Genomic DNA, 24,320 nt, shown 5'->3' with positions numbered 1-24,320 from the left:
TTTCTCTCATTATTGCATTTAATCGGTTAACTTGTATAGTAGAAATAATTGTTATATTCTATATCTGTGCTATACTGTTAATACTCTGATAAAATTGTAAGCTTTGTGTATTCATTTCATTATTGGTTAATTGTCGTACAAGAAACCGAATATGTCTGAACTTGCTGTTCTATTTTAATAGATTAAGTAAATTGCGTTAATCGAATATCATCATTATTTTAATCGATTAAATTGGGGTAATTCAACATTAAGTGTTGATTTTTGAAAAGCGGATATTCTAACCGCTACACCTATTCAACCCCCCCTTCTAGGTGTATTTTAACCACTGATACCTAACAAACTTCACTTTCTCTTTTTGCCTCATATCTTCAGTTTCTTTGTTTTTTCCTAATATCTTCTTCTCTTTGGGGGCCATGACTAATTATAAAAGGAGATAATGACTAATTAGACATATACACATACAAATACAAATATGGAGAAAAGAAAAGGAGTACTCACTGAAATAGAGCAACACTTGAAAAAATGAATGGAAATAAAATCATTAGTGTGACCACAATATATATAGATTCAAATGGAAAGTGAATCACTACCGTCGTCCTTGACAGATGTGCAAAAAAAAAGAGACGCATAACTCCACCATTAATTTTTTGGTTATATAAACAACGTATCCAAGCAACATCGCTCATATAAGAAAGCGCTTTTACTATACCATCTTCAACAATGCTTCTTTAATAAAGCATTGTGGAATATATGTAAATTAACAGCGCCACCTTAAAGGTGCCCTATTAAATAGAATTCATTCAAGTCAGCGATAACATCACTGATGTTCAACATCGCTTTTTTTTGCCTCCGCTGTTGAAGTTAAATCCGCCTATCCAAATGGACAATGTTTGCTTGAATGAGCACTGCAGATGTTCCTCCGCCTAGTTTTTAATAGTGTTATTCTATTAAGAGCGGTTAAAGGACCGTGGTTTATTGTGATATCTAGCATAGTAAAACGAATAATGAAATCGTTTCATACCACTGTTAAGTACCAATTTGATATATTTTACACTTATTTTATGGTATTTTTATAACTTAATCAATTCAAATAATTGAAAATATACTTATATATGATTAAGAGCTCATTTGATTTCCTAAGTATTACCTCTAAGTAGTTTTGTAGGCTTCTTTCCGACAAAAGTGCTAAAAATTCTAAGTTTATGGGAAAGAATCGACCAAGACTAGCACCAAGATTACACTCAAGGAAAAGACAACATTAGATAGTTGTGCTCAATGCCGATTCAATGCTCAGCATTCATTCCATGCCCAATAGAGGAAAATCCATGCTTAGCCAAATCTTGCGATGAACGTCTAAATTAAAAAATTTAAAGCCAAACTCACTGTCTGAATATTGTGCCTCGAAATGCTGAGCGACCAGCCATCTGGATCCCACGCTCAGCGCACAGGCGGTATGCTGAGCATAGAAGCCAACATTAGAACACTATTTCAAGGCTTTAAGACACTTCATTAAACACACACTTACTTCCTTTGAATTGTAATTTAATTTTGATAAGTTTTAGAGAGTTTAGCTCACTGAGTTCATTGAAACTAAGTATAAGCATCATATGTGATAATCAATACTCGACTTTGTGTGGTTATACTATCCAACAAGTGTATTATCCATATCATGCTTACATTGTGTGGATATGAGTAGCTAAGTTCTCCATAGTTGTGGTTGAATTTAACATGATCTTGATGTGTACACTTTGATTCAAAATTAGTCCATAAAGTTCGGTTCCAGTTGAGTTTGGTATTTACTTATTGCTGGCTTTTAGTTTGATCAACTTTTATCATGATACTTGAATAATTGCTTAAGTTATTTTCTGCATTATTCTTAACATGCATAATTCAAAAAGTAGTAAATTTACTAGACATGGACTTGTATTATTTGATATTTCATGCAATTCACTTTTTGGTATCTAGGCATATAACTAATATTGTGATTTTATAACTCTCCATATGTTACTAGACATAGGGATATGCTTGAAGGTTCGTAAAACTGAATTTTATCATTGTAGTTACTAGTCATAGAATTATTCTTGGTAAAGTGCTAGTATAGATCAAGATATAAGTGACTAGGACATTTGAGGTGTTGTATTTTACCCAACTTGCATATATAAATCAATAGACATAGGGGCTTGATTTTGCAAGTCATATTTCTTATTCTTATGTATCAAAGTTGTTACACACAGGGCTTTCCTGCATAAGTTGCTAATTGACTAAGTCATTAGCAGATAGTAATATTGAGGTGTTTATATGAATTAATTGTTGTAAATGGTATAAAACAAAGAATCAAGTGTATACTCAAAGTGAGTGTGAAGTTCAACCCTGGCTAAATTTATCATTATAATTAAATCGATAAAAAACAAACAACCCAATTCATATATTTATGCTTAAAAAATAAATAATATTTCAAAGGCTATAATTTTGGCAATTCCCTATGGAGAGGATAAAAACTTATTTCCATACTTGTTTGTGACACCAAAGGTAGTATTTTTACTCCTATTTGTCTGTTAGAAAGCATAAAGCATAAACAATGAACAACGACGACGATAGTCGGGAACAATGAAGGGTTGTGAAGGGTTATGAGTGGCAATGGTGTCGGGGAACGACGAAGGACCGCGACAACTAGGTTTTCTTGTTTTTATCCTTTTCTTCTTTCTTGGGTTTCTTCTTGACCCTCTCCAAGGCTTTTACCATTTTGTGTTGAGGTTTCGAATTAGGTTTTTTTAATATTTGGATCGAACGGTCTAACCAACTGGATTTTCCCAATCTAACCCAATTAGATCAGATTAAAGATTACCATAAACTATGTCAGAGGATTCGAGTATACAGTGTAGTTTGGGGCCACACATGCAACTTGTCGATAGTCGGACCATCTAGTCCAGTCTTAATAACCATGCATACAAAGTACTAAATTTGAATTACAAGTACCAACACTTTTAAGATTTTTTTACATAACCACCCATACTCATACATTTAACCTAAAAATTAGTTTATAGGGATTTATTGAAAAAGAGCTTTTTCAATAGACTTTTTAAGTATATACACATATGAGGGTGAGCTTTGTATAATTTATTGCCTTATACCATCATGATGGATTGTGTGAAGAAGATCTTGCTCCTGACCTTAGCACAATTTTCATGAACACACCAGCATCACATAACTAAGAAAAGGAAGAATACTTATGAACACAATGAAGATAAAGCTTCAAGGATTTTAGAGTCTAAGTCTATAGGTACTTCTATCCTTATACTCTATAATATACAATTAGTAGTAATGATGAAAAATATTTTAAATGAAAATTGAAAACTACAAGTATAAATGAAAACAAATTTTCAAAATAATGTGTAATAGGTTATTGAATCTATGTAACAGGTTACTCTGACTAAGTAACATGTTACATGTTTGAGAAACGAGTTACCCAACAAAAACTGGATAGGGTAATCGATTACTCCCTTATGAGCAACTGTTTACACGATTACAATATATGAGAGTAACCGATTACATAGTGTGGTAATCAATTACTCGGTTGGACATAAGGTTTGGGTAATCGATTATATCGATGTTGTACTAGATTACTGAGAGTTGTTACACAAGAATTTCAGACTCAAACTGAACAGCTTTCACCCCAAACACAATGGTTTTATTCCAATCGACTCCTACCTTTACATAGAGGTGTTATGGTCAATTGGAAAGCCTATTTAAAGGCATTGAAACTCATAATTCAAATACACAACTCACATACACAATCTGAATTTTTCTGAAACACTTTTTCTTCACATTATGCAACTCGTTCTTAACTTTCTGATTAAATTTTATGGAGTTTCTTTAAGTGTGGTTTCAAATATTTTGAAACCTTATGGGCATTATAACTAAGTGTATAAAGATTTACTGGATTGCAAGAGATCATAGTGTTCAAATCTTGTAAAGGCAATCCTTGCCATTGTTAAAGTTTTCTTCATTCAATTTGCTGAAATACTTTCTATCATAAGGGTGTGATAAGAAAGGGGATCGAGGCACTTGGAAAGGTTGTTTCCAACGAGTGGCATATGTATTACAGAGTGAGTAAGGTACAACGAAGTCTCGGGGTGAGAGTTTGTAATTGCTACTCTAAATATCTAGTGAAGAAATCTCTCATGTTGCAAGAGTACTGGATGTAACTTTCGATGGACAAGAAGGTGAACCAGTATAAAACTCTCTGAGTACTCTCTTCTCCCTTATCTCCTTAAGTTTACTTTATATTTGTCTGCATAACTTTTCTGCTGCTACTAACTCTGAAATTTGCAGAAAAATCTATCATAGATTTAAGACAACTAATTCACCCCCGTCTTAGTAGCCATCTTAGTCTTACGATTGGTATTAGTGCTTATTTTGAGTAATTTATTCTCAAATATGATCTTGTATCTAATATGGCCTCAAGATCATTTCTAGGAGAAGGTTCCAATATCAATCGCCCTCCAAGTTTTGTTGGATAAGGCTATGACTTCTGAAAAATCAGGATGAGAATCTTTATAGAATCTCAAGATATGGATATTTGGAATGCGATTGAGGAAGGACCGTATGAAACTTTCACCGTTGCTAATGGTGTAAGGGAAGTAAAGCCAAAATCCACATGGAACTATGAAGACAAAAAGAAGTTGCAATACAATATCAAAGCAAAGAACATCCTCACTTTAGCACTTGGGGTTGATGATTTCTTTAGAGTATCAAACTGCAAATCTGCTAAAGAAATATGGGATACTCTAGAGACTATACACGAACGAACTGTGGAAGTCAAAAGGTCGAGACTCAATACTCTCTCCCAAGAATATGAAATGTTCCATATGAAGCCTGAAGAAAAAATACTAGATCTCCAAAAGAGATTTACTCACCTTATAAATCATCTTATTACACTTGGAAAATTATTTTCAAATTGTAACTTGAAAAGAAAAGTTTATCAAAAATGTTATTGGCTGCTATTATACTCTATTAAGGATTTTAGACTCTAAGTCTATAGGTATTTCTATCCTTATACTCTATAATATATAATTAGTAGTAATACTCAAAACTATTTTAAAAGAAATTTGAAAACTACAAGTATAAATGAAAACAATTTTCAAAATACTGTGTAACAGGTTACTGGATCTAAGTAACAAGTTATTATGACTAAGTAACAGGTTACCAGAACTAAGTAATAGGTTACATGAGTGAGAAACGAGTTACCCAACAAAAACTGAACAGGGTAATTGATTACTCCCTTTGAGTAACCGATTACACAGTTACAGTATATGAGAGTAACCGATTACATAGTATCGTCATCGATTACTCAGTTGGACAAAATGTTTTGTTAATCAATTACGTCGATGCTGTAATCGATTACTAAGAGTTGTTACACCAGATTTTTAGATTCAAACTGAACAGCTTTCACCCCAAATGCAATGGTTTCATTCCAATCAACTCCTACCTTTTCATAGAGGTGTTATGGCTGATTGGAAAGCCTATTTAAATGGATTGAAACTCAAAATTCAAATACACAACTCACATACACAATCTAAATTTTTCTAAAACACTTTTTCTACAACTTGTTCTTAACTTTCAGATTAAATTTTCTTGAGTTGCTTTAAGTGTGGTGTAAAATATTTTCAAAATTTTTGGGCATTATAACTAAGCGTATAAAGAGTTACCGGATTGCAAGATATCATAGTGTTCAAACTATGTAAAGGCAATCATTGCCATTGTTAAATCTTCTTCATTCAATTTGCTGAAATACTTTATATCACAAGAGTGTGATAAGAAAAGGGATAGAGTGACTTGAAAAGGTTGTTTCCCATAGAGTGACATCGGTATTAGAGAGTAAGTAAGGTACAAGGAAATCTCAGGGTGAAAATTTGTAATTGCTACTCTTAATATCTAGTGAAGAAATCTCTTGTGCTGCAAAAGTAATAGATGTAACCTTCGGTGGACAAGAACGTGAACCAGTATAAAATTCTCTGAGTACTCTCTTCTCCCTTATCTCCATAAATTTACTAGATATTTCTCTACATAACTTTTATGCTGCTACTAACTCTGAAATTTGCAGAAAAAACTATCATAGATTTGAGACAACTAATCCCCCCTCTTAGTTGCCATCTCAGTCTTAGAGGTCGTAGTAGTGTCTGAGACGTCATAGTGAAGGATATTAATTTTTAGTAGACCCACAAAATCATAGAGGTTCTGGTTGACTTTGATTTAAGGTTGAACACCTTAATTGGCTCGGATGCAAGATGTAATACAGACACTAGGAGAGATGTAAAGTGTGACATGGACATTGGCTTGGATGGAAAGGTGTGACATGATCATTGTTTGATATTGATGTATGGTATGTGTTGTTGGTATAGTCCTTATGGTGGAGTATGATAATTCTTTTGAACTATGATTGTCGGAGTAGACAATGGTGGTAGCGGTTGGGGCTTTCCAAGGAACCTCTAAGGTTCAGTTTGATTGAGTATTAAAGAGGATGATTGTTGGTGAACTTTGGTGTAGAGGTTCCATAATATTAAAAGACCTCATACCAATAGATGGCTAGGCGGCATGTTCCATTAGATGACGGTACAGGAAGATGCAATATAAGTTTGGAGAGCTAGGCTCTTGGTAACATCGTCAAAGATACCACATTGCCAACACTGTGTAATGACCGCTTCCGTTGCACCAACAATAGTTGATGGTTTGACGGCTTGACCGAGTATTAAAAGCAATAAGGGGTTGATAGATCCATGTGGGATATTTGTATCAAAAGTTTTCCTGATGAGAGGTCAAGGCGGTGTATTTTGTTGATGATAAGCTAACGACAATGAACGTAGATAGAGAGCTAAGCTTTAGTATATTCAATACTCAAATGGGAGTAACTTACACTCTGTGCACATTGTTCAGTAAATAAAAATTGATTTCTTTCCATAATTTCAATAAGCTGGACAAGAATTTAGATCCAAGAGGCCCAAATTCTAAAAACCTAATTTCTTGCTCCAACTCACATTACCAAGCTGAATGACCATTTTGAACAGCTGCAGGTGAGGCTTTCTTTTTGCCAAATCTATTTGATAAAACCCCCTCCAATATACCTTCTACACTTATTTGTCCAAGGGCTAATGCCGCATCCCTCAAATCAATTGCCCAAAACTCTAGAGGTAGTTCACCCTTTATTGATGATTCTAACCTTCCAAGAGCTTCATTCGACTGTACATGTTGTTCAAATTGTCTCTCATTGATAGTCCATCTGCGACCCTGAGCGGGAATGGCCTAATGACCCACAATATCTAATATTGCCTTCTCTAATGCATGATAGTTTGGTCGATCAACACTCATCCCACCTTTCTATTGTTTAGTTTTGCTATAATGAGTAGTGGGTCATTGTGTCCACGAATAACCCTCTCATAGTCACGATCATCAGAGCAAATCATGGGGCTTACCTTCCGCCTACCAGTGACTAGTTGTTCGATCTGACCGCTACATGCATGATTTGATGAAGGTGCCTCTTCTATGCGAACTGTGATGTGTTGCCCACCGTGAAACCTCCTGAGATAGTGTTGATGGTCTATTGAGTATGTCCCTATGAATGAGAATTGCCTTGTTGTTTATTGGTGGTCATTATGGTGTAGGTAAGACATAGACGATGTTAATGTTCTTCGGTCTTGAGAAGTTGAATCTGAATTGTAGGAATCTGCTGGAATCTTCTAGTATAGCATATGAGATGTTAGATCCCACCAAGGGAGGTACCTGAAAAGCTTTTCCGACGATCAAGTCAATAAACGACAAAGATATGTAGAATATTAGATAATAGTAAATAAGAAATATAATGAAAGAGTAAGTGAGAGAGTCCAAAAAGTTAAGTGTAGAAGTAAACTTCCTTAATAGGAAGAACCCCTATTTATAGTGGAAAAGAATGGTGAGTATTCATTTGTATATGTTGTTAGTCTGGTCGACCAAATGACCTGTCGAGTTTATCCCATATAAGTGAAGGTTTGTTTTTCCCATGTTATGTGGTTTTTGTAGACCTGTGCCCTATAGATGGGACGTATAGTTGCGTTATAGGCCCATCTAGTGCATGATACCAATTGGTTTATCCTAGTATGATAAAATACTTTAATCTTTTATTTATATATATATATATATATATATATATATTTTAGGGGAGAAAATGCTATTTACAATTAATTGGGTTTAAAACATTAATCTACTGTCTATTGTATGATATTAAAAACAATTCTACATCCAAAATAATAAATATATTATTGGAAACTAACATGAATAAGTGTAGTATAAAATAAGAATTGTTCCTCATTTTTTTCTACATGTTTTTGATATTTTCAAGTAACTCGATAATAATATATAGAGAAACTAAATTACTGTTTTTGTTTTTCAATTTTATCATTTATGAACATATTCTTTCAAATAACTTTAAATCAAAATATTTTATGGTTTTTTGTTGATGGAAATTATAAGACCATTGCACAAACTGGTAGCCTATAGTTTTATTATTAATTTTATTATTTCTGTTGTATGAATGGAAAAATTTATCTTCACAATGAAAAAGTGACTTTAAATTTTCATACTTGAAATGGTATGAATTTTCGAATATAACATCAGAGATACTTTGATGGAAAATATTTAAGATCGTTTCTGGATTATACACAAAAATATATTACTATACATCTAATATTAAAATAGTGTAATATCTATATATTATTAGTATAAAAATTTATACACACTTACTTCATCTATTATTCATTTGTATTATTTTTAAAGTGTCAACTAAAAATAAATGATAGATGATAGATTGATAATGTATACAACTCTTACATTTTTAATACGTATTTTTTTCTGGTGTTAAAATGATCATGACAAATAGACCATTTAATCTTACATTTATAATTTTGATTGATTGATTTACAAATATTTTTTGTTTCAAAAAGGAAGATAGAGAAATTAAGTTGAACCTTTTCTCTTTAGAAAAAGATATATATAATTATATTATCATTGACTCTTAAATAAAAGTAATAGAAAATAAAACATATATAATACATTGATCATGTAAATATTTATAGGCACAGTCCATTCTACATACTATTAAACATCAGTAAATGAATAAGTATAAAAATTTAATTCTGAATAAATAAGAATTAAGAATAGTTGATTGATTAGTGTCATGATTGACTAAGAGATGGACATTGACAAAACATAGCTAGCAATGGGAATATCCAGAGCATATAACCAAGACCACGAATATTCAACGCTAAAACACCTTCCTCTTTTTTTCATAATAAATATCCACACTCATTACGTTTTTCTCAACAACAACAATTTCTTGTTAATACCCAATTTCACTTCTTTCTCTAACACTCTTCTTTTCACTATGGCTCTTAAAGCTGTTCATGTTTCAGATATCCCTGCGCTTGATACTGTCCCAAAGAGTCCTTGTTTTTCTAATGGTAACAATATATATCGACTTTGTTCATTTAGAAGTTTCATAATGCATTAATTATTATTTTCATGTTCATTGCTGTACATGGTTATATGAATGTTTCTTATGATTGATTTTTTAATATGATCAGGGGTACAGTTGAAGGTACCCCAAGTTTATAGTGATTGGACATAGGGGACATGGCATGAATGCTTTGCAATCAATTGATCGAAGAATGAGAGCTATTAAAGAAAATTCAATTATGTCATTTAATGCTGCAGCTAATTTTCCTATTGATTTCATTGAATTTGATGTTTAGGTAAGGACTCTTATATTTCTTTTCTTACTTCATTGGTTTCAAAATAAACAAACTAGTCATTGTTCTAATAGTTTAAAGCCATGCTAAATCCTCATCCCAAAGGTTTTGGGAACAAGACTTAATGAGATAGATGAGACAAAAAAAGAAAAGAAATAAAAATGTGCTTGTAACAAAATAATACTGTCCGAAAGAATATACTGAAATTAAGATAAGAAAGTCGTTACTAAATTGGGACTTTTTTTCTACTATAAAAATTGGAAGTGTGAAAAATGAATGTGGAAAAAGAAAGGACAAAGAATGTTAAAAGCATGTTTTTTTTTGTAGGTAACAAATGATGATTGCCCAGTCATTTTCCATGATGACTTCATCCTCTCCCAACAAAATGTAAGTTCACACCAACCCTTTACCATCTTGTGTTATCCTTTATAGAGTATTTCTGAAAGAGATCAAATGTGAGTCAAAATAATCTTCTATCTTTGATGGAGACTATTATGACATAAATTCCCGATCATAATTTATATTTTTACTTTTTAAGGATCAAATTGTTACACTGGAAAATGGGCCAAAGTGGATATTGACTATATCCTTTGTTATTGATTATGAATGTGCATTGGAACTTTCTTCTATAGGGTGTTGTATTTGAGAAGAGAATCACAGAGCTGAGTTTGTCTGAGTTCCTTTCCTATGGTCCTCAAAGAGAGGTTGGAAAGGATGGAAAAGTTCTTCTCAGAAAAACCAAGGATAGGAAAATAGTCCAATGGGAAGTTGAACAAGATGACCCACTTTGTACACTTGAAGAAGCTTTTCTCAATGTGGAATCCTCTTTAGGATTTAACATAGAGTTGAAATTTGATGACCACATTGTGTATGACCAAGATTATCTTGCCCATGTTCTTAAAGCAATCTTAAAGGTAAAATTTTAACATTAGACTAATACAACATTTCACTAACCATTATCCTTAAGGCAATAGCTAAGCAACAAAAATGTGAAGTCGTGAAAAAACTTAAATATTTTATCGATGTACTAAACACTTTCCAAGATTGACTTTACAATGTCAGTAGATACTCAAACAATAACAATGGTTAGCAAAACCCGAATATAAATAGTGTAATTTTATTTGTACACCGAAAAGGAAGTATCAATCTTTTTTGTAAGACCCTTATTCCTTTTCTTAAAAAAGATGATGCCACCCTTTAGTCTCAACTCTTGAGTCTTCAAACAACACTACTAGAATATGGATATTACTTTGTAACAAAATTTAAATATCTTACATTCATTAACATTGTGGAACAGGTTGTGTTTGATCATGCCAAGGACAGAACAATTATCTTCTCAACTTTCCAGCCAGATGCTGCATCACTAGTCAAGAAACTACAAAGCACCTATCCTGTAAGTTGAATATAACCCTTATTGCTTGAAATTTTGAAGGAGACATCGCTTTTATTTGTTCTAATATGTTGGTTTGTGTTTTATTAGGTATTCTTCTTGACAAATGGAGGATGTGAAATCTTTGAAGATGAAAGAAGGAACTCTTTGGAGGAGGCTTTGAAGGTTTGTTTGGAGAATGGGTTGCAAGGAATTGTCTCCGAGATTAAAGGCGTATTTAGAAATCCTGGAGTAGTAACTAAGATCAAGGAGTCTGAGATTTCTCTCCTTACATATGGATCATTAAAGTATGTCTTGTCTTGTCATATGCAATGTTTTAAATAGAAGTTGCGGTTGTGATTGTGGTAACAGTTGTAGTTATTGCTATTGTGATCATTGTGGCCTTTCCGTTGTGAGTTATTTTGTGATTAAAAAGATATTTTAGAATTTGATGTGTCCCGATTCTGGTCGATTGTGTCTGATACGGCTCAAATGCGGTCTGATGTGATTGTGTTACAGCCCGATGCGGTCACATTATTGTGATTCAGTGTCACGCCGTAATTGTGGTGTGATGCGGTTGTGGCATCATTGCAACCGTAATATTGCAGCCACATAAGGTGATGTTGTCTGCAATTTAAATCACTGATGTTATGCATGTGTTTTGATCTATTTGTTCATTCCCTCTTAGAATTTGTTGTTGAATGTAGTTTAGTAACTAATGTTTTGTTTTGTTTGACAATACTGCATTGTTTTAGAAGCAGTTTACATGCAACATCTAATGGGAATTGATGGGGTAATAGTGGATTTGGTCCAAGAAATAACAGAGGCAGTTGCAAATTTGATAAAATCAGCAATGGTTGTTGATGAAGAGGGTTTGACTAAAGGGGTGGGAAAGTTGCAATTGCATTCTAAGCCTAAATTTTCTCATTTGGAGCTATCTTTTCTTTTGAGGCTCATTCCACAGTTGATACAGATTTGAAAGTAAAACCATTCTATATTGCTTTTAGTTGATTTGTCCTTCACACTGATAGGCTTTAGAATTCTTATTTCGTGGGCTTTGTTATCCATTTCTTGTGAAATACATGGTAGCATGAAACCTTAATCCCTGTACATATATATTTCTTCTTATAACTTGAGGGGATGAGAGAAAGAAAGCGATTATGTATGTAAGCAATATTTAGATGGCCCTTTGACAATTTCATTCAGTTATCAAGCATAATGTGTCATGTAACTATCAACTAATATTCTGTCTAGAATAACTTCTTGCATCGGGTTATCATTGTTCCTATCAGTTTTTTTGAAACACATCTTCTGTCCCAGAAAGTGTGTCACTCCATGTGTGACTTGCTGTAATTGGTCAGAGAAACAATTATTATTAATTTTTTAATTTCAAAATATTTTTTCAATCAATCAGAACAAATGACATATGGAGTTTCACAAGTAGATCTGCAAAATATTCTTTTGACTTTGTCGATTTACAAAAACACACCATTCTAAGATAAAAATATTTTGAGTAATTAACAACAAGAAGCACTCATACTTAGAGTTTTGCAATTTTTTAAAGTTTTAGCTGAAAAAGCTAGTGAAAGGCTAGTTAGTGCTAAAAAAGATCAGCTTAGAATCCTGAAAAGACTTGGAGTTTGGCAACGTTATGCCTTTTGTAGAGAAGTAGCTTATGTTGAGTTTCCAACAAGTCCACTTAGTAGATATTTCTTCTCAAGATTTTGGTCTTTTGATGTGTGTTGAGCTACAACTTAAAACATGTAACTAAACTAATAATAGACTTCTTTTGACTTTGTCGATTTACAAAAATACAACATTATAAGATGAAAATATTTTGAGTAATTAACAACAAGAAGCACTCATACTTAGAGTTTTGCAAGTTTTGCTATTTTTTGGTAAAAAATCTAGTCAAAGGCTAGTTAGTGCTAAAAAAATATCAGCTTAGAATCTTGAGAGGACTTAGCATAACTAATATTGTGATTTTATAACTCTCCATATGTTACTAGACATAGAGATATGCTTGAAGGTTCGTAAAACTGAATTTTATCATTGTAGTTACAAGTCATAGAATTATTCTTGGTAAAGTGCTAGTATAGATCAAGACATAGGCGACTAGCACATTTGAGGTGTTGTATTTTACCCAACTTGCATATATAAATCACTAGACATAGGGGCATGATTTTGCAAGTCATATTTCTTATTCTTATGTATCAAAGTTGTTACACATAGGGCTTTCCTGCATAAGTTCCTAATTGACTAAGTCATTAGCAGATAGTAATATTGAGGTGTTTATATGAATTAATTGTTCTAAATGGTATAAAACAAAGAATCAAGTGTATACTCAATGTGAGCGTGAAGTTCAACCCCGACTAAATTTATCATTATAATTAAATCGATAAAAAACAAACAACCCAATTCATATATTTATGCTTAAAAAAATAAATAATATTTGAAAGGCTATAATTTTGCCAATTCCCTATGGAGAGGATAAAAACTTATTTCCATACTTGTTTGTGACACCAAAGGTAGTATTTTTACTCCTATTGGTCTGTTAGCAACCACAAAGCATAAACAATGAACAACGACGACGATAGTCGGGAACAATGAAGGGTTGTGAAGGGTTATGAGTGGCAATTGTGTCGTGAACGACGAAGGACCGCAACAACTAGGTTTTCTTCTTTTTCCCTTTTTCTTCTTTCTTGGGTTTCTTCTTGACCCTCTCTAAGGCTTTTACCATTTTGTGTTGAGGTTTCTAATTAGATTTTTTTAATATTTGGATCGAACGGTCTAACCAACCGGATTTTCCCAATCTAACCGAGTTAGATCGGATTAAAGATGACCATAAACTGTGTCAGAGGATTCCAATATACAATGTAGTTTGTGGCCGCACATGCAACTCGTCGATAGTCGGACCATCTAGTCCAGTCTTAATAACCATGCATACAAAGTACTTCTATCATTATACTCTATAATATATAATTAGTAGTAATGCTCAAAGTACTGCTATTATATTCTATTAAGGATTTGAGAGTCTAAGTCTATAGGTACTTCTATCCTTATACTCTATAATATATAATTAGTAGTAATGCTCAAAACTATTTTAAAAGAAAATTGAAAACTAAAAGTATAAATGAAAACAATTTTCAAAATATTGTGTAACAGGTTACTGGATCTAAGTAACAAGTTATTATGACTAAGTAACAGGTTACCAGAACTAAGTAACAGGTTACATGAGTGAGAAACGAGATACCCCACAAAAACTGAACAGGGTAATCGATTACTCCCTTTGAGTAATCGATTACACGGTTACAGTATATGAGAGTAACCGATTACATAGTATGGTAAACGATTACTCAGTTGGACAAAATGTTTTGGTAATCAATTACGTCGATGCTGTAATCGATTACTAAGAATTGTTACACCAGATCTTCAGATTCAAACTGAACAGCTTTCACCCCAAACGCAATGGTTTCATTCCAATCAACTCCTACCTTTTCATAGAGGTGTTATGGCTGATTGAAAAGCCTATTTAAAGGTATTGAAACTCATAATTCAAATACACAAATCACATACACAATCTAAATTTTTCTAAAACAATTTTTCTACAACTTGTTCTTAACTTTCAGATTAAATTTTCTTGAGTTTCTTTAAGTGTGGTTTCAAAGATTTTCAAACCTTTTGGGCATTATAACTAAGTGTATAAAGAGTTACTGGATTGCAAGATATCATAGTGTTCAAACCTTGTAAAGGCAATCATTGCCATTGTTAAATCTTCTTCATTCAATTTGCTGAAATACTTTCTATCACAAGAGTGTGATAAGAAAGGGGATAGAGTGACTTGGAAAGGTTGTTTCCCAAAGAGTGACATCGGTATTAGAGAGTGAGTAAGGTGCAAGGAAGTCTCGGGATGAAAATTTGTAATTGCTATTCTTAATATGTAGTGAAGAAATCTCTTGTGCTGCAAAAGTACTGGATATAACCTTCGATAGACAAGAACGTGAACCAGTATAAAACTCTATGAGTACTCTCTTCTCCCTTATCTCCTTAAATTTACTTGATATTTCTCTGCATAACTTTTATGCTGCTACTAACTCTGAAATTTGCAGAAAAAACTATCATAGATTTAAGACAACTAATGCCCCTCTTAGTCGCCATCTCAGTCTTAGAGGTCGTAGTAGTCTGTGAGATGTCATATTGAAGGATATTAATTTTTAGTAGACCCACAAAATCATAGAGGCGCCGGTTGACTTTGATTTAAGGTTGAACACTTTAATTGGCTTGGATGCAAGATGTAATGCAGATACTAGTAGAGATGTAAAGTGTGACATGGACATTGGCTTGGATGCGAAGGTGTGACATGAGCATTGGTTTATATTGATGTATGGTATGTGTTGTTGGTATAGTCCTTATGGTGGAGTATGATAATTCTCTTGAACTATGATTTTCGGAGTAGACAATGGTGGTAGCGGTTGGGGCATTCCTAGGAACCTCTAAGGTTCAGTTTGATTAAGTATTAAAGAGGATGATTATTGGTGAACTTTGGTGTAGAGGTTCCATAATATCGAAAGACCTCCTACCAATAGATGGCTAGGCGGCATGTTCCATTAGATGGCGGTACAGGAAGATGCAATATAAGTTTGGAGAGCTAGGCTCTTGGTAACATCGTCAAAGATACAACATCGCCAACACTGTGTAATGACCGCTTCCGTTGCACCAACAATAGTTGATGGTTTGACGGCTTGACAGAGTATTGAAAGCAATAAGGGGTTGATAGATCCATGTGGGATATTTTTATCAAAAGTTTTCCTGATGAGAGGTCAAGGCAGTGTATTTCGTTGATGATAAGCTAACGACGATGAAAGTAGATAGAGAGTCAAGCTTTAGTATATTAAATACTCAAACGGGAGTAACTTACACTCTGTGCACATTGTTCAGTAAATAAAAATTATTTTCTTTCCATAATTTCAATAAGCTGGACAAGAATTTAGATCCAAGAGGCCCAAATTCTAAAAACCTAATTTCTTGCTCCAACTCACATTACCAAGCTGAATGACTATTTTGAACAGCTGCAGGTGAGGCTTACTTTTTGCCAAATATATTTGATAAAACCCCCTCCAATATACCTTCTACACTTATTTGTCCAAGGGCTAATGCAACTTCCCTCAAATCAATTGCCCAAAACTCCAGAGGTAGTTCACCTTTTATTGATGATTCTAACCTTCCAAGAGCTTCATTCGTCTGTACATGTTGTTCAAATTGTCTCTCATTGATAGTCCATCTGCGACCCTGAGCGGGAATGGCCTAATGACCCACAATATCTAATATTGCCTTCTCTAATGCATGATAGTTTGGTCGATCAACACTCATCCCACCTTTCTAGACGCTACATGCATGATTTGATGAAGGTGCCTCTTCTATGCGAACTGTGATGTGTTGCCCATCGTGAAACCTCCTAAGATAGTTTTGATGGTCTATTGAGTATGTCCCTGTGAATGAGAATTGCCTTGTTGTTTGTTAGTGGTCATTATGGTGTAGGTAAGTCATAGACGATGTTAATGTTCTTCGGTCTTGAGAAGTTGAATCTGAATTGTAGGAATCTGCTGGAATCTTCTAGTATAGCATATGAGATGTTAGATCCCACCAAGGGAGGTACCTGAAAAGCTTTTCCGACGATCAAGTCAATAAACGACAAAGATATGTAGAATATTAGATAATAGTAAATAAGAAATATAATGAAAGAGTAAGTGAGAGAGTTCAAAGAGTTAAGTGTAGAAGTAAACTTCCTTAATGGGAAGAACCCATATTTATAGTGGAAAAGAATGATGAATATTTATTTGTATATGTTGTTAGTCTGGTCGACCAAATGACCTGTCGGGTTTATCCCATATAAGTGAAGGTTTGTTTTTCCCATGTTATGTGGTTTTGGTAGACCTGTGCCCTATAGATGGGACGTATAGTTGCGTTATAGGCCCATCTAGTGCATGATACCAATTGGTTTATCCTAGTATGATAAAATACTTTAATCTTTTATTTATATATATATATATATATATATATATATAGAGAAACTAAATTACTGTTTTTGTTTTTCAATTTTATCATTTATGAACATATTCGTTCAAATAACTTTAAATAAAAATATTTTATGGTTTTTTGTTGATGGAAATTATAAGAGCATTGCACAAATTGGTAGCCTATAGTTTTATTATTAATTTTATTATTTCTGTTGTATGAATGGAAAAATTTATCTTCACAATGAAAAAGTGACTTTAAATTTTCATACTTGAAATGGTATGAATTTTCGAATATAACATCAGAGATACTTTGATGGAAAATATTTAAGATCGTTTCTGGATTATACACAAAAATATATTACTATACATCTAATATTAAAATAGTGTAATATCTATATATTATCAGTATAAAAATTTATACACACTTACTTCATCTATTATTCATTTGTATTATTTTTAAAGAGTCAACTAAAAATAAATGATAGATGATAGATTAATAATGTATACAACTCTTACATTGTTAATACATATTTTTTTCTGGTGTTAAAATGATCATGACAAATAGACCATTTAATCTTACATTTATAATTTTGATTGATTGATTTACAAATATTTTTTGTTTCAAAAAGGAAGATAGAGAAATTAAGTTGAACCTTTTCTCTTTAGAAAAAGATATATATAATTATATTATCATTGACTCTTAAATAAAAGTAATAGAAAATAAAACATATATAATACATTGATCATGTAAATATTTATAGGCACAGTCCATTCTACATACTATTAAACATCAATAAATGAATCAGTATAAAAATTTAAATCTGAATAAATAAGAATTAAGAATAGTTGATTGATTAGTGTCATGATTGACTAAGAGGTGGACGTTGACAAAACATAGCTAGGAATGGGAATATCCAGAGCATATAACCAAGACCACGAATATTCAACGCTAAAACAACTTCCTCTTTAATTCATAATAAATATCCACACTCATTACATTTTTCTCAACAACAACAATTTCTTGTTAATACCCAATTTCACTTCTTTCTCTAACACTCTTCTTTTCACTATGGCTCTTAAAGCTGTTCATGTTTCAGATATCCCTGCGCTTGATACTGTCCCAAAGAGTCCTTGTTTTTCTAATGGTAACAATATATATCGACTTTGTTCATTTAGAAGTTTCATAATGCATTAATTATTATTTTCATGTTCTTTGCTGTACATGGTTATATGAATGTTTCTTATGATTGATTTTTTAATATGATCAGGGGTAGAGTTGAAGGTACCCAAGTTTATAGTGATTGGACATAGGGGACATGGCATGAATGCTTTGCAATCAATTGATCGAAGAATGAGAACTATTAAAGAAAATTCAATTATGTCATTTAATGATGCAGCTAATTTTCCTATTGATTTCATTGAATTTGATGTTCAGGTAAGGACTCTTATATTTCTTTTCTTACTTCATTGGTTTCAAAATAAACAAACTAGTCATTGTTCTAATAGTTTAAAGCCATGCTAAATCCTCATCCCAAAGGTTTTGGGAACAAGACTTAATGAGATAGATGAGACAAAAAAAGAAAAGAAATAAAAATGTGCTTGTAACAAAATAATACTGTCCGAAAGAATATACTAAAATTAAGATAAGAAAGTCGTTGCTAAATTGCGACATTTTTTCTACTTTAAAAATTGGAAGTGTGAAAAATGAATGTGGAAAAAGAAAGGACAAAGAATGTTAAAAGCATGTTTTTTTTTGTAGGTAACAAATGATGATTGCCCAGTCATTTTCCATGATGACTTCATCCTCTCCCAACAAAATGTAAGTTCACACCAACCCTTTACCATCTTGTGTTATCCTTTATAGAGTATTTCTGAAAGAGATCAAATGTGAGTCAAAATAATCTTCTATCTTTGATGTAGACTATTATGACATACATTCCCGATCGTAATTTATATTTTTACTTTTTAAGGATCAAATTGTTACACTGGAAAATGGGCCAAAGTGGATATTGACTATATCCTTTGTTATTGATTATGAATGTGCATTGGAACTTTCTTCTATAGGGTGTTGTATTTGAGAAGAGAATCACAGAGCTGAGTTTGTCTGAGTTCCTTTCCTATGGTCCTCAAAGAGAGGTTGGAAAGGATGGAAAAGTTCTTCTCAGAAAAACCAAGGATAGGAAAATAGTCCAATGGGAAGTTGAACAAGATGACCCACTTTGTACACTTGAAGAAGCTTTTCTAAATGTGGAATCCTCTTTAGGATTTAACATAGAGTTGAAATTTGATGACCACATTGTGTATGACCAAGATTATCTTGCCCATGTTCTTAAAGCAATCTTAAAGGTAAAATTTTAACATTAGACTAATACAACATTTCACTAAGCATTATCCTTAAGGCAATAGCTAAGCAACAAAAATGTGAAGTCATGAAAAAACATAAATATTTTATCGATGTACTAAACACTTTCCAAGATTGACTTTATAATGTCAGTAGTTACTCAAACAATAACAATGGTTAGCAAAACCCGAATATGAATACTGTAATTTTATTTGTACACCAAAAAGGAAGTATCAATCTTTTTTGTAAGACCCTTATTCCTTTTCTTGAAAAAGATGATGCCACCCTTTAGTCTCAACTCTTGAGTCTTCAAACAACACTACTAGAATATGGATATTACTTTGTAACAAAATTTAAATATCTTACATTCATTAACATTGTGGAACAGGTTGTGTTTGATCATGCCAAGGACAGAACAATTATCTTCTCAACTTTCCAGCCAGATGCTGCATCACTAGTCAAGAAACTACAAAGCACCTATCCTGTAAGTTGAATATAACCCTTATTGCTTGAAATTTTGAAGGAGACATCGCTTTTATTTGTTCTAATATGTTGGTTTGTGTTTTATTAGGTATTCTTCTTGACAAATGGAGGATGTGAAATCTTTGAAGATGAAAGAAGGAACTCTTTGGAGGAGGCTTTGAAGGTTTGTTTGGAGAATGGGTTGCAAGGAATTGTCTCCGAGATTAAAGGCGTATTTAGAAATCCTGGAGTAGTAACTAAGATCAAGGAGTCTGAGATTTCTCTCCTTACATATGGATCATTAAAGTATGTCTTGTCTTGTCATATGCAATGTTTTAAATAGAAGTTGCGGTTGTGATTGTGGTAACAGTTGTAGTTATTGCTATTGTGATCATTGTGGCCTTTCCGTTGTGAGTTATTTTGTGATTAAAAAGATATTTTAGAATTTGATGTGTCCCGATTCTGGTCGATTGTGTCTGATACGGCTCAAATGCGGTCTGATGTGATTGTGTTACAGCCCGATGCGGTCACATTATTGTGATTCAGTGTCACGCCGTAATTGTGGTGTGATGCGGTTGTGGCATCATTGCAACCGTAATATTGCAGCCACATAAGGTGATGTTGTCTGCAATTTAAATCACTGATGTTATGCATGTGTTTTGATCTATTTGTTCATTCCCTCTTAGAATTTGTTGTTGAATGTAGTTTAGTAACTAATGTTTTGTTTTGTTTGACAATACTGCATTGTTTTAGAAGCAGTTTACATGCAACATCTAATGGGAATTGATGGGGTAATAGTGGATTTGGTCCAAGAAATAACAGAGGCAGTTGCAAATTTGATAAAATCAGCAATGGTTGTTGATGAAGAGGGTTTGACTAAAGGGGTGGGAAAGTTGCAATTGCATTCTAAGCCTAAATTTTCTCATTTGGAGCTATCTTTTCTTTTGAGGCTCATTCCACAGTTGATACAGATTTGAAAGTAAAACCATTCTATATTGCTTTTAGTTGATTTGTCCTTCACACTGATAGGCTTTAGAATTCTTATTTCGTGGGCTTTGTTATCCATTTCTTGTGAAATACATGGTAGCATGAAACCTTAATCCCTGTACATATATATTTCTTCTTATAACTTGAGGGGATGAGAGAAAGAAAGCGATTATGTATGTAAGCAATATTTAGATGGCCCTTTGACAATTTCATTCAGTTATCAAGCATAATGTGTCATGTAACTATCAACTAATATTCTGTCTAGAATAACTTCTTGCATCGGGTTATCATTGTTCCTATCAGTTTTTTTGAAACACATCTTCTGTCCCAGAAAGTGTGTCACTCCATGTGTGACTTGCTGTAATTGGTCAGAGAAACAATTATTATTAATTTTTTAATTTCAAAATATTTTTTCAATCAATCAGAACAAATGACATATGGAGTTTCACAAGTAGATCTGCAAAATATTCTTTTGACTTTGTCGATTTACAAAAACACACCATTCTAAGATAAAAATATTTTGAGTAATTAACAACAAGAAGCACTCATACTTAGAGTTTTGCAATTTTTTAAAGTTTTAGCTGAAAAAGCTAGTGAAAGGCTAGTTAGTGCTAAAAAAGATCAGCTTAGAATCCTGAAAAGACTTGGAGTTTGGCAACGTTATGCCTTTTGTAGAGAAGTAGCTTATGTTGAGTTTCCAACAAGTCCACTTAGTAGATATTTCTTCTCAAGATTTTGGTCTTTTGATGTGTGTTGAGCTACAACTTAAAACATGTAACTAAACTAATAATAGACTTCTTTTGACTTTGTCGATTTACAAAAATACAACATTATAAGATGAAAATATTTTGAGTAATTAACAACAAGAAGCACTCATACTTAGAGTTTTGCAAGTTTTAGTAGTTTTTGCTGAAAAAGCTAGTGAAAGGCTAGTTAGTGATAATGAAGATCAGCTTAAAATCCTGATAGGACTTGGAGTTTGGCAAGGTTATGGATTTTATAGAGACGTAGCTTATGATGAGTTTCCAATAGGTCCACTTAGTAGATTTTTCTACTCAAGATTTTGGTATTTTGATGTGTGTTGAGTTACAACTTATAAAACGTAACTAAACTAATAATAGCCTTCTTTTGACTTTGTCGATTTACAAAAGCACAACATTATAACATGAAAATGTTTTGAGTAATTGACAACAAGAAGCACTCACGCTTAGAGTTTTGCAAGTTCTGCTACTTTTTGCTGAAAAAGCTAGTTAGTGCTAAAAAAGATCAGCTTAAATTCTTGAGAGGACTTGGATTTTGGCAAGGTTATGGATTTTATAGAGAAGTAGCTTATGTTGAGTTTCCAATAAGTCCACTTAGTAGATTTTTCTACTCAAGATTTTGGTCATTTGATGTGTGTTGAGCTACAACTTAAAACATGTAACTAAACTAAAAATAGCCTTCTTTTGAATTTGTCGATTTACAAAATCACAACATTATAAGACGAAAATGTTGAGTAATTAACAACAAGAAACACTCATACTTAGAGTTTTGCAAGTTTTGCTAGTTTTTGCTGAAAAAGCTAATAAAAGGCTAGTTAGTGCTAAAAAATATTAGCTTAGAATCCTGATAGGACTTGGAGTTTGGCAAGGTTATGGATTTTGTAGAGATGTAGTTTATGATGAGTTTCCAACAAGTCCACTTAGTAGATTTTTCTACTCAAGATTTTGGTCATTTAATGTGTGCTAAGCTACAACTTAAAACATGTAACTAAACTAATAATAACCTTCTTTTGACTTTATCGATTTACAAAAACACAACATTTTAAGATGAAAATGTTTTGAATAATTAACAACAAGAATCAATCATACTTAGAGTTTTGCAAGTTTTGCTAGTTTTTGGTAAAATAGTTAGTCAAAGGCTAGTTAGTGCTAAAAAAAGATCAACTTAGAATCTTGAGAGGACTTCGAGTTTGGCAAGGTTATGGCTTTTGTAGAGAAGTAGGTTATGATGAGTTTCCAACAAGTCAATCTAGTACATTTTTCTACTCAAGATTTTGGTGTTTTGATGTGTGCTGAGCTACAACTTAAAACATGTAACTAAACTAATAATAGCCTTCTTTTAACTTTGTCGATTTACAAAAACACAACATTATAAGATGAAATTTTTTTGAATGGTTAACAACAATAAGCACTCATACTTAGAGTTTTGCAAGTTTAGCTAGTTTTTGTTTAAAAAGCTAGTGAAAGGCTAGTTAGTGCTAAAAAAGATCAGCTTGGAATCCTGAGAGGACTTGGATTTTGGCAAGGTTATGCCTTTTATAGAGAAATAGCTTATGATGAGTTTCCAATAAGTCCACTTAGTAGATTTTTCTACTCAAGATTTTGGTCTTTTGATGTGTGTTGAGCTACAACTTGAAACATGTAACTAAACTAATAATAGCCTTCTTTTGACTTTGTCGATTTACAAAAACACAACATTATAAGATGAAAATATTTTGAGTAATTAACAACAGAAGCAATCATACTTAGATTTTTGCATGTTTTGCTAGTTTTTAATGAAAAAGCTAGGAAATGGCTAGTTAGTGCTAAAAGAAGTGATGAAAGAAGTGTGGAAATAAAGTTTCATGCAAAAATTTCAAAACCAATGTAATAAAATGGCTAAATCCCTTTGGTTCGTTTGTTCACAACTCAATCCTCGGTTTCGAAAGATTATTTTCAGATTCCAACCATTAACTTCCGAATTTGTTGAGAATCAATTAACTAAGCGATAATCAATTCAAAGTTCCAAAACCTAAATCTCAAACTATGCCAAATCAGTATGAGCATGAATTTATTAACAAATTCACACGAACTAAGCATTCATGCACTAGAGAGAGTAAATCGGCTAAGTGAAGATAAACTCAACCAACCGGTTTCCAAGCAATGGAATTAAGCAAACCATATTTAGAAATAAGATAGAAGAAGTCAACAATAAAGAAACCGAAAATGCATTAATAACAAAACCTCAAGAGTTGTGATACATTACCAAAGGAACTTAGTCCAAAAATTTAGCCTTCCATGGCAATGGAAGAACAAAGCCAAAATGACAAATGAAGAATGAGTGAAACTATAGCAGAGCAAAAAGAGGGAAAACGAAAATTTGTTTTTGTTTCAAAGTGAGGCAAAGTAAAAGTGTGTGTGTTTTGAATGGGGAATCTGAATTTAGCCCCTCCAACACACATAAAACCGAATTGGGCCTAAACAATGGGCTCAAAGCTAAATTACAATAAAAACAACTCCTAAAATAAAAATACAATCTTCACTTCAACACATATCCTCAACTTCCATAATGCCCAATATATGATTGGTGCCAAATGTGATCTGAAAATGATAATAGATTTAATCAGG

General features: G+C 32.8%; 1 protein-coding gene and 1 pseudogene across 1 annotated transcript; both read left to right on the top strand.

The window, feature by feature from the left end:
- The first annotated feature begins 9,412 nt into the window (after window positions 1-9,412).
- LOC109339042 lies at window positions 9,413-12,124 on the top strand (annotated as a pseudogene).
- A 6,081-nt stretch (window positions 12,125-18,205) lies between these two features.
- LOC109339041 (glycerophosphodiester phosphodiesterase GDPD1, chloroplastic-like) lies at window positions 18,206-21,012 on the top strand. The gene is made up of 7 exons (XM_019576405.1): window positions 18,206-18,307; window positions 18,431-18,597; window positions 18,922-18,981; window positions 19,227-19,508; window positions 19,892-19,987; window positions 20,075-20,285; window positions 20,722-21,012. Exons 1-7 carry the CDS (start codon window positions 18,232-18,234, stop codon window positions 20,940-20,942), a joined length of 1,113 nt encoding a protein of 370 aa, XP_019431950.1. The 5' UTR covers window positions 18,206-18,231; the 3' UTR covers window positions 20,943-21,012.
- Window positions 21,013-24,320: the final 3,308 nt, after the last annotated feature.

The sequence above is a fragment of the Lupinus angustifolius genome, unplaced genomic scaffold (assembly GCF_001865875.1).
Source record: "Lupinus angustifolius cultivar Tanjil unplaced genomic scaffold, LupAngTanjil_v1.0 Scaffold_51_131, whole genome shotgun sequence".
In the NCBI taxonomy this organism is placed as follows: Eukaryota; Viridiplantae; Streptophyta; class Magnoliopsida; order Fabales; family Fabaceae; genus Lupinus; species Lupinus angustifolius.
The sequence above is the reverse complement of the archived record's forward strand: the minus strand, read 5'-3'. Positions and strand labels throughout refer to the sequence as shown.